The following is an 11,805-nucleotide window of genomic DNA, read 5'->3' as shown; positions in this document are numbered from 1 at the left end:
ATTCCATCTCTCAAGCTGACTTCACCTTGCATGTTTTAACCTTGTGTCTGTACAGAGCATAAATGACTATCTCAGAAGCACTCAAGAAAGCGCCAATCGCACTGCATATCTGAAAACAAAACAAAAACCATAAAAAGTTACAATCAAAACAATCTTTTAATTTTAAAATCAAAATTTCAATGAAAAATAAAAGACTTACAAAGAGGTAAATATTGATTTTGTAGATCAAAGAGTAAGCCATCCAAACTATAGAGTTTATGAAACCAAAGAGCACTAAGGAAAATGGCATGAGCTTAACGCTCTCCGCCACTATTGCCTATTCGCGCACAAAGAAAAAATTCAACCAAAAAAGGAAAAACAAAAAAAATCACATAATTGATAAATATTTAACTGTCATAATGTTGAATATGACACAAGTAACACCAAGGAACTTGAGTTTAGAATCAAGACTGTTACATACCATACATGTAATCAAAATAACGGCTAACATCGCAATTATCTCAGCAACTGCAAATAGGCACACCTTTATCTGCATCATCATAATCATCATCATCATCATCATCATCATCATCAATAAAAAACAAAAGTGCAACATTTTTTATCAACTTACATAGATTTTTCTTGATTTCGTGGCCTCACAGTTAAGTAGGTAGATGAAAGCAAACACCATGAAATACAAACCCCTGGGCATGAACGATGCGAAGAAGTATTGTGTCATCATGAAGGCCGTACATAAAACAAATTGCACAATACAATAGATTGACCATGGGAAAATCCGGCTGCATGTTACCCACGGATCCGTCATTCACAACCTTGATGTACCTAGGTCTACGAAATTACTAAACGCATTAACTAAAACTCAAACTACACAAAAAGGGAAAAAGTTTGATATACTTACATATGATAAGCTAACAGTCCAAAATTTGTAATATTCCCTGCAAAGAAACAGAAACATGACCAGTTATGTCAATTAATCAGTGAAACAGACACATTCTCAGTTAAAGAGATGGTGCGTACCAATAACTCCGAATATTAACTGAACTTGTTCGGCATCCACCATTGTGAAACGAGAAAATAAGAAAAGTCCTAAAGGAGAAGACGAATTGTTTGAGATAGAGAGCGTTCTGAGGGGTTTGGGATTAGTTTAGAGTTAGGATTTTCAGTTTAAATTAAACATTAAGAACCATATTTTGTTTTTTTTTGGCCTAGATAAATGCATCTATCTCTATAAAAAAAAAGCAAAACAAATTCTTTAAGCACATAAAATTTAGGGAGAATTGCCAAGTGTGACTCAAAACTTGGAGTCAAACCCAAAACAATACCTCAACTTGGGTCAAAGGCAAAAGTAACCTAAAAGGCTATTGAAATTACAACTATCCCCTTGTGACCAAACAAAAAAACGGAATTTTTTTTACGTTTCTACCCCTCGCAAGTCGTCTGTTTAGACGACTTGAAAATAAGTCGTCCAGACGACTTAACTGAAAGTCGTCTGGACAGTTAGTCTTAAACATAATTTAAAAATTTTGTAAAAAATATTTTGATAAGTGAAAAATGGGAATTATGTAATTAACATATGTCTTAGGAGGTATAAATTAAGATATAACAAATTTCAATTGTTTTCAGCATAGATGAGTGAAAGTAGTGAGTCATGATATTCTTTAGTTTATGTTTCATCAACATATGTTGTAGTATTGTATGTGTTCTTAGGGTTAGATTTTGGAAAGCATTAAAACCGTTTTTGAAAATTTTTAAAATTACTTATGCGTGTTCATTTCTGTGTATAGTAAACACTATTTAAGTATAATTTGATTTTATAACGTGGTTAGTTAGTTAATCTAGTCATTTTAGTTTAGGGGTTCATTTTAGGGTCTAGGACGACTTAATATTTTGTCGTCTGAAAACAGACGACTAAATATTAAGTCGTCTGTTGTACATTATCAGCCAGAATAAGTCGTCTTAACCGGACCAAACCTTAAAGTTTACCAATGTACTTTTAAAGCTAACCGGATTATTTACCCAATATATAAGGTGATTTTTTTTTTTTTTTTCATTTTTCGCGAAATTCAGAAACCCTAACAGTTCTCTCTCAAAGGCGATTTCGAATTCCCACGATTTCCGAACAAACCATCGTTCTCAACGTCGGCTATCTATCTCACTTCATTCTCACCATTGTCGCCGCAGCTTCTTCTAACCCTAGCGCCGCCGATTCCTCTAAACCCTAGCGCCGCCGCTTCCACTATTTCCGAACAAACCGTCGCCCTCGCCACCGTGGTCACCAACGTTCTCACCGCCGCTTCCTCTAAACACTAGCGCCGCCGCTTCTTCTAAACCCTAGCGCCGCCGCTTCTTCTCTGTAAACCTTAGCGCCGTTTCTCTGTAAACCCTAACGCCGGTAAGTCATCAATCTCGAGGAAAAGATGAACATAAAACGTTGTCTCTATCAATTTACTCATTCTCACCGTTTCACGTTTATTTTTTCAGATCTATAACCGCAATGACGAGTACTCCAACTCCTTCTGCGACTAATCAGGTCCGCTTTGTACTGGAAGACTTGTAAGTAATTTAAGTCGTCTACTAAGTCGTCTGGACTTATATTGTTGTCTTTGATTATTTTGCAGACAAAAAGGATGGATATTCCAGAACTCCCCCGTAGGTTATACACATCAGGGGAAGAGCCAGAAGCCCACAATAGCATTTCGTATCATACGGATAACAGCAAGTTGCATACTGCTCTTAGGGAAGCTCTTACTAAATGACGAATTTGAAGAGTTGAAGGAGTCGAGTTTGGGAGTTTTCATCAAGTTCAAGGAGCAGGGATTTGGTTGGGCTTCAAGGCTGGTTCACTACATGCTCAGTTTCAAGCTGGACATTAAGAAGAAGTATGAGATGTGGTCTCTCGTTGGTCCAGAACCTTTGAGGTTTTCACTGTTAGAGTTTGAAAACCTCACTGGTCTAAACTGCAAGTACATCGAGGACCTTGAGACACCAAAATGTGACGTTACCCAAGAGATGGTTTCTTTCTGGGGATGCTGGGAGTTCATCTGGAAGCTGGGCCAACTACTGATCAGATAATAGCAGCACTGAAGAGATGCGGGGATTGGTCCAGGGAAGATCGCAAGCGGCTCGCGTACCTCTCCATCTTCACTGGATTCATTGAAGGGAGAAAGTTTTCAACCGCTACACGATCTACTCTGGCAAGGCTAGTGATGGATTTAGAACGGTTTGAGAATTATCCATGGGGGAGAGTCGCGTTTAAGGTGCTGATGGACTCTTTGTGGAACAAAGAAATTACTGGCTGTTACACCGTGGATGGGTTTATACAAGTTCTTCAGGTCTGGGCGTACACAGCTATGCCGGAATTGGGTGCTAGTATTGGTGGTCCCAGAGCAGACAGTCCGTCTCCACCGATACTGGCTTACGAGGGCAGCAGAGGCCGCAGATCAATGAAAGCTGCTATCTTGAGTCAGGTATTTACTTCAATCCAAAAGACTGAGCAGACGACTTATAATAAGTCGTCTGGAAGGTCGTCCAGCTGGACGACTTATCTAACTCGATTCTTCTATTTACTGCAGACCCGCGTGATCAACTTTGTTGAGAAGGACATTAGTGAAATGTGGCCAAAATGGGACTCTGATGTTGAGGACCTGCCCGCGGAGAACATCATTAAAGTCATGTATGAGCGGAGACCGTGGAAGTGGACCATGGATTGCTGGGAAGTCACTGGTACTAAGGTCTATACAAAACCTAAGGTTGTGACTCCATCGAAGAAAGCCAAAGAGATGGTTGTGTTGGAGGAGGAGGAGGAGGAGGAAGACAATCCAAGACCTCGGAAGAAAGCTCGTAAAGAGGCTCCTAAAGTGGCTAGTGAAGAGGCTAGAGAAGAGGCTAGAGGGGTGACCAGAGAGGATTTGGAAATTATGTTCAAGGGCGTAGCTGACTGCATGAAAGAAGGGTTTAAGAAGTGCATGAGGGAGATTAGGAAGTTGTCCGATAGATTGGAAGCTGTGGAGAAGAAGGTTGGTGTCACCAATCAGGCTACCCCTCCACCTCTAACCAATCAGGCTACCCCTCAAGATAAACAGCCTACCCCTCTTGCCAAAGAAACCAGGGGTAGTAACAAACAGGCTACCCCTCATGCCAATGAAACCGTGGTTAGTAACCAGCCTCCTCCTCATCAAACCAAACAGCAGGCTCCTCCTCCTCAAAAGAAACAGCCTCCTCCTCCTCCTCAAAAGAAACAGCCTCCTCCTCAAAAGAAACAGCCTCCTCAAATCAAAGAGGTTAGTATCAAATCCAGGGTTAACTAGTTGTCCAGACGACTGTAAAAGTTGTCTGGACGACTAGTTGACCCTGGACGACTTAAACGTAAGTTGTCTGGACGACTAGTTGACCACGGAAGACTTAATTTTAAGTCGTCCAGGGTCAACTAGTCGTCCAGACGATTTATATTTAAGTCGTCCAGGGTCAACTAGTCGTCCAGACAACTTTTATTTAAGTCGTCCAGGGTTAACTTGTGTGCAACTTTTATTGCAGAGATGGTTGCCGGAGGATACAGCAACCGAGGCGAACTCGGTATATAAGATCTTGCCGGAGGATAAAGCAGATGGTGTCACCTCCAAAGAGATTGTTGCTGTCACTTCCACCGATCACCAACCGAGCCTCGCTTCCACCGATCAACAACCGAGCCTCGCTTCCACCGAGCCAAGCGATCCAGTTTCAGAACCGAGCCTGGTTGTATTGGACAAGCGTGCAAAGAGTAAACGAGCGAAGAAACCTGCTCCCACTGTGAGATCTCCTTATACGGCAGAGAAAAAAAAAGATAAAGTGGCAGCCTATAATCCATTTCCGCCAGTAAACAAAGATAAGTTGAAGGAACTCGCTGATTGGTTGAAAACTGATCCGTAAGTGATTGCTTTACCCATAATAGCTTGATTTAGTCGTCCAAAACTGATTGCTTTTTTATTTGCAGTCATTATTCAACTAAGACCGAGGACAAACCACGTACATCACCAACAAGGTGGTACCACTTCCTCCGGACAGCCAGAGAATGGCTGGAAGACTGCGTAAGTCTTCTGCACACGATTTAAGTCGTCTACAAAGTCGTCCAAGTAGACTACTTTCCAGACGACTTAAAGATAAATCGTCTGGAAAGTCGTCTACTTGGACGACCACGTAGACGACTTATATTTAAGTCGTCTGGTAACTTCTAACTTGTTATATTTAATATGCAGCATATAGATGCTTGGATTAATGTGCTAAGGCAGAGGTATCAGGAGAACCCACAAGCTTTCAGGAGCGAGCGAATGTGCTTCCTGGATCACAACTTTTCCCAGTCTTGGAGAGAGCAGTATCAGCTCTTCAAAACATCGGAACCTGATCACAAAGGTTTAGGAAGAGTTCTACCTGGTGGGGCGTCGAATTTTTATGACGGATCAATACCTTCATTTTGCCAATCAAACAAGAAGTGGGGGGAGGACATTGATGATATCTATGCGCCAGTGAACTTGAACGACAATCATTGGGTTGCTATTTGGATATCGATCCCTAAGAGGCACATAGTCGTCTGGGACAGCATACCTTCATCTAGTGTACCAGACGCATGGGATGCGATAATGGAGCCTTTTCTCCAGATGGTCCCTTATCTGCTTGTTGAGTGCGCAGCCACCGACGAAATACGGGTCAAATACGGGTTGGAGCCATACACATATGAGAGACCGCTGAAAGGTGTACCCACGGCCAACAATGGTGATTGTGGCGTGTACGCTGTAAAGTACATTGAATGTCATGCTCTTGGGGTCTCCTTTGACCCTAAAGACTTTGCTAGGTGCAACGCGAAGAAAATGAGGGATAATATGGCGGTGGATATATGGAAGGAGCTTGTTGATCAGCATTTGAAAGAAAATGTGGATGGTGATAAGTTCGTGGGCATATATGATTAGATTTGTGTTTGTATTTGAACTTGTCTTTGTATTTGAACATGATTTTTTAACGAGCGAAGTATTTGTATTTCAGCTTGTCTTTGTATAGATTTGTAAATATATAAGTTGTCTGGAAGAAATAAGTCGTCTGGAAGGTTTTCCAACTGGACGACTTACAAATAAGTCGTCTAGAAGGTTTGGACGACTTATTATAAGTCGTCTGGAAGGTTTTCCAACTGGACGACTTACAAATAAGTCGTCTAGAAGGTTTGGACGACTTATTATAAGTCGTCTGGAAGGTTTTCCAACTGGACGACTTACACTGGACTTCTAAAAATAAAATACACTGGACGACTTACACTGGACTTCTAAAAATAAAATACACTGGACGACTTAGTAGAAGGTAGTCTAAAAATAAAATACACTTGAAGGGATAGTAGAAGGTCGTCTAAAAATAAAATACACTGGACGACTAAAAATTTAGTCGTCTGGACGGGTAATCAAGACTGGACGACTTAAATTTAGGTCGTCTGGACAACTAGTCAACTGGTTGTGTACATTGTGGTTTCGTATGGCCAGTTTCCTTGCAGTTTGAGCATCTTCGTGCCCTGTGTTTCTTCCTGGGTTTGTGTCCTCTCATCCTAGATAGCTCCAACCAAGATTGCCATCTTGATTTCTTCGGTCTCCCCCGACCACGCTTTAGTTCTGGAGGAAAGCATTCTCGTTCCTCAATATGTTGTGACACGATAGGATATATATTCTCTGAGTATCCTGCATACAGATAATTCTTTGAGTACAGTGGACATACAAGTGTGGAGATATGCAAACCAGCATGTGTTCCAGCAGCTATAGCATGAGAGCAAGGTATTTTCTCCACTCCATAGACACCACAATCACACTTTGCATGTTCCAAATCAACCACACAGTCCATTTTGCCACCTTTGACAAAGAAATGCCATCCATCAATTGGTTCGACCGTCATCGTATCCGCTATCTCTTCTCGAACAGCAAGCAAGTATTCAACACCCCCGCTATGTTCAGTTGTGAGACTCAAAGCATCTTGTCTCCTTTTCCAATACCATTTTCCTAACTTCTGCCTTATGAACTCCAGCAGGAACGTAATCGGAAATCCTCTTGCTCGCTTCAGTGCGGAATTAATAGATTCAGCAATGTTGCTTGTTTTTATGTTGAACCTGTTCCCCTTACAATAAACCCTTGACCATAGCCTGACGTCGGCTTTCTCCAAATACGTTGCAAGTTCCGGGTTTGCACTCCGTATCTCAGCCATGTACCGGTCAAAATCGTAAACCGTGTGAGCATAAGCAGCCCCTTTCACCAAGTACATGAGATGTTTCCCTTTAAACTTTTTGACAATGTTATCTTGAAGGTGATAATAACATATTCCTCGGGTTGCCCAAGGAAACACCTTATCACACGCACTTTTAATGGCCTTGTGCCGGTCGGAGACTATCACCAGAGGCTTGTCATGAGATATACAACTAGCCAATTTTGTGAAAAACCATTCCCAAGAAGGTACATCTTCCTCATCCACGATCCCAAAAGCCAATGGGAATATCTGAAAATTGCCATCTTGTGCGGCTGCAACTAACATAGTTCCTCCATACTTTCCACTTAGGTGAGTTCCATCCACCACAATGACCCTTCTCTGATACTTAAAACCTTTGATAGAAGCTCCAAAAGAGAGAAATAGATACTTAAATCTTTTCATAGAATCAAGTTCTATCGCCGTGATAGAATCAGGATTTGCAATGGAGATTTGCTCGAGATATGATGCCAGACGCGAATACCCTTCTTCTGCTGATCCTCTCACCAATCTTTGTGCATATAACAGTGCTCTGTATGAAGTGGTGTAATCAAGCGCCATGCCAAACATGTTCCTCATTGCATCAGTGATATGCTGCGGAGTTATCCCATCAATGATTCCAACACGATCAATGAAAAGACTACCTACATACTTCGGAGTACAGTGTCTCCGCTGAGCGATTCGGTCTCCCGCTGAGCATAAATGTTTTTCCACATACTTTGTTACCCAAAACGTGTTTGTCCCATGTTTGACACTCGCTCTGACCTTCCATCCACAATAGCTAACCCGGCATGTTGCCACAACGAGAGTTTTCGTTGATTTGTATAATCTGAAAGAAAACTTACCCCTCACTGCTGCCAACCGCAGCTCTGAAAGCAGTGCACCCTTGCTAACAAAACTCTGGTTGACATAGATACTGGTACCATTCGATTTTCCTCCTTCAATAGCATTTGTCTTAGCATATGTCTTTTGGATTTCTTCTAAACAAATATTATCATCATCTTCCTCGTCCTCATCTGGAACCTTTCCATAAAGACTGTAATCCCCACCATTCTGATCCGTTTCACCAACAATAGAATTATCAGCATCCTCCTCCCCATTTTCCTCCTCCCGATCTTGATTTTCATCTTCAACAAACTCATTATCACCAACATCTTCAAAACATTCATCAGCTTCATCATCATCACCAACATCTTCTTCCCATTCACCACCTTCATCATCATCACCAACATCTTCTTCCCATTCACCAGCTTCATCATTATCACCAACATCTTTTTCCCATTCACCAGCTTCATCAATATCCCTTTTCTCTGAAACCGTTTCGACCTTGCTGCGGCTTGATACACAAAGACATACTCTATGGGTTTTGAGTATCTCCAGCAAGTTTCGAACTTGTCTATCACTTGTAACATGAATGGGAAGACTGCCTGGAGCCATCATCATTTCTGCTGGTAATGAGTAGCTAATCTCCACACTCACTGTTCTCATGTCCAGGTTATAATCTTCTTGAGCCATTGCAACAAGTTCAGCATGTGTTGAATCTTCATTCAATAAAAACAATCTTGCTCCTTTGAGATCATCAACCACAAAATCCCAACGGAAATCTCTCAACAACCATTCTCCATACACTGCATGTAACTGAAAAATCATCTGCAAATATTCAAAATAAAACACATTAGTAAACATAGAGAAAATGAAAAGTTCAATAAACATTGCCGCAGACGACTTAGCATTAAGTCGTCCAGAAGACTTAAAGGTAAGTCGTCTAAAGAGGTCACTTTTGCAATTGAAAATTAAAAGGGACGACTTAATTCTAAGTCGTCCGGCTTTGTTTGTTAAAAAAAAAACTTCAGACGACTTATATATAAGTCGTCTACGAGAAACGGGCTAGTTTTGCATTTGACCGAATCGTGTCAGATCTTTGACTATTTCTGGACGACTTATAATTCAGTCGTCTCTGGGAAAGTTAAAATTTCAATATTTTATGAAAACTTGACGACTTACGTGTAAGTCGTCCTAGGTTAGTTTTGTAATTGAAAAATAAAACTTGAAATTTAACTTTCTCCAGACGACTTAGATGAAAGTCGTCCAGCTAAACGACTTAATTTAAGGTCGTCCGGGATAAGCAAAGTTTGACCAGAAAATTGGGAAAAATTCTGGACGACTTTGCTTTCCCCGGACGACTTTAAATTAAGTCTTCTGGAGGGACGACTTTATATTAAGTCGTCTGGTTAAAGTTAAATTATGAAGTTTTATTTTTCAATTACAAAACTAACCTAGGACGACTTACACGTAAGTCGTCAAGTTTTCATAAAATATTGAAATTTTAACTTTCCCAGAGACGACTAAATTATAAGTCGTCCAGAAATAGTCAAAGATCTGACACGATTCGGTCAAATGCAAAACTAGCCCGTTTCTCGTAGACGACTTATATATAAGTCGTCTGGAGTTTTTTTTTTAACAAACAAAGCTGGACGACTTAATTTAAGTCGTCCGTTTGACCAGAAGACTCATCAGTAAGTCTTCTACATACAGATGACTTACTAGTAAGTCTTCTACGCGAACAGATCTTGAAAAAAAATTCAAATTCGTACCTTAAACTAGGTGAGATGACTTCGTTTGCACACAGGGTCTTCTCCAACCACCCAAAACCTCAAACGAAAGCAACCGTAAGTCAAAACGAAAGAGATATGGCTCTGTCAACCATAGCCCATATTTTGAATCAAAAGCTTGAGTTTTTTGGATGAATATAGAGAGAAAGTGAAAGAAATGTTGTTTTTAGTTCATAACAATTGAAACAGAGAGAGTGTAAAGAGATTTACGTGCATTAAAGGGCATTAAAAGCTCCAAACAGTTCGTACAAGGTTGTTGCCACTATTCATTGCAGTGACAATATTGTAAATACTTGAAGAAGATGAGGTTGAGACAGTAAAGAAGCCATTTTCGAAAAAAAAAAAAAATGTTAATGGCATTTTCGTAGATAAAATGCAGGTGTGGGGTTAAAATCTCAAAAAAAAAAGTCAAAAAAAAAGGTTAGTTTTCTGTTTGACTCCAAGTTTTGAGTCACTTTTGCAAAAAACCCTAAAATTTAATATGTAAAAATCAATAATTAACATAATTTACTTTACGTACCAAATTATACGATCAAATTTGATACATTTTAGAATCTATAAAAAACTCAAAATAATGAAGAACAAAATCAAATCACTCGTTAACTTAGTTCATGCCAAATGGAAGCTTGGACACTCATTGGTCGGTGTAAAGAAAAACAAAATTAATTGCTGATATGGTAGCTTGGACACTCACCTCTTTGGGAAAAGACCACATCTATGTTGGGACGCAAGATCCAAAGTAATTCTTGGTCTAGCATCGGTGCTGTTTTATCTTCACCAAGAGTGGGATCGATGCGTAATGCAGAGGGACAACAAGGCAAGCAAAATCATATTGGACACTAATTTCAATGTTAAGCTAGGTGACTTTGGGCTGGCCCGATTAATGGACCATGTCCTACGTTCCCATGCAACAGGATTAGTCGGAAGTTTTGGCTACATATATGTAATGACTGTAAGGGCCAGCAAGGAATCTGACATATATAGCTTTGGAGTTAGTATGCTAGAAATTGTCACGGGAAGAAAGCCGGTGGATCATTCACAAGAAAATATCGAGGCTAAGATTCTTTTTGAAAGAGTGTGGGATATGTATGGAAGTCAGCAACTTTTGTCAGCTCTGGACGAGAAACTCGGTGAAAAGTTTAATAGGGAACACGCTGAGTATCTTGTTGTTGTGGGGTATGGTGCGGTCATCATGACGGAAACTCAAGGTCTTCTGTAAGAGAAGTCACCCAAGTCCTGAACTTGGAGTCGCCATTGCCTAACCTTCCACAGAAGATGCCACTTCCTATATATTACATCTCGCCTACTTCTCACACAGTTAGATTAAGTAGTGGGTTGGGTTCAGTTACGTTCTCAAGTTGGTCACTAACTTTCAATATGTTGCAACAAAAATCTTGGAAATTTCTGTAATTGTTTTGTTATCTTATATTAGCTCACATAATGCTAATACGAGTGAGGAGATAGGTCTTTGCATGCGTGGAACAAAGTGAACTATGTTGTCTGGTTTTTGTTCTCTTCAAAATGGTATCGACCAAGCAAATAATTTAATTTTGTGTTGCTTATGAGTTCTATTTTATCTTATCTCTAGTTATGTCTTATTACGAACAAGAATTACAAGATGAAATTGATCAAAAGTTTTGATGCTATTGGATAAAATGTGTACACTTTTATGTTCCTCCTTTATGAAATATAAGATCCCTTTTATATTAACTGAGGAGCATTACAACATTTTTTTGTAACCACGTGTTATCACTAGGATTAAGATGATTCTTAGAATTCTTAGAAAAATTAGATTAAGATGATTTTTAGAATTCTTAGAAAAATTAGTTGGTCTATCAAAACATATATTATATTTTTTATTAAACTAAATATAAAATTAATTAATTAATGGTGCACAAAAATATTTTCTTCTTCATTTTTTAAATAAAAGCTTTGGAATTACCTGATATGA

The 11,805-nt window shown here is 39.8% G+C and overlaps 1 protein-coding gene across 1 annotated transcript; it reads right to left on the bottom strand.

Annotated features, from left to right (window-relative positions):
* Positions 1-10: 10 nt before the first annotated feature.
* LOC125582180 (bidirectional sugar transporter SWEET8-like) lies at positions 11-718 on the bottom strand. The gene is made up of 4 exons (XM_048748737.1): positions 611-718; positions 461-529; positions 200-316; positions 11-109 (listed from the first exon to the last, which is right to left on the bottom strand). Exons 1-4 carry the CDS (start codon positions 716-718, stop codon positions 11-13), a joined length of 393 nt encoding a protein of 130 aa, XP_048604694.1.
* Positions 719-11,805: the final 11,087 nt, after the last annotated feature.

This window comes from Brassica napus, chromosome C2 (genome assembly GCF_020379485.1).
Source record: "Brassica napus cultivar Da-Ae chromosome C2, Da-Ae, whole genome shotgun sequence".
Lineage (NCBI taxonomy): Eukaryota > Viridiplantae > Streptophyta > Magnoliopsida > Brassicales > Brassicaceae > Brassica > Brassica napus.
This window is presented reverse-complemented; position numbering and strand designations above follow the sequence as displayed.

Excerpts from the sequence above, each read along its gene's own strand:
- LOC125582180 (XM_048748737.1), bottom strand. The coding sequence starts at position 718 with ATGACACAATACTTCTTCGCATCGTTCATGCCCAGGGGTTTGTATTTC. Across the intron at positions 530-610 it reads CGAAATCAAGAAAAATCTAT|ATAAAGGTGTGCCTATTTGC; the intron begins GTAAGTTGATAA and ends ATGATGATGCAG. Across the intron at positions 110-199 it reads AAATCAATATTTACCTCTTT|ATATGCAGTGCGATTGGCGC; the intron begins GTAAGTCTTTTA and ends TTTTGTTTTCAG.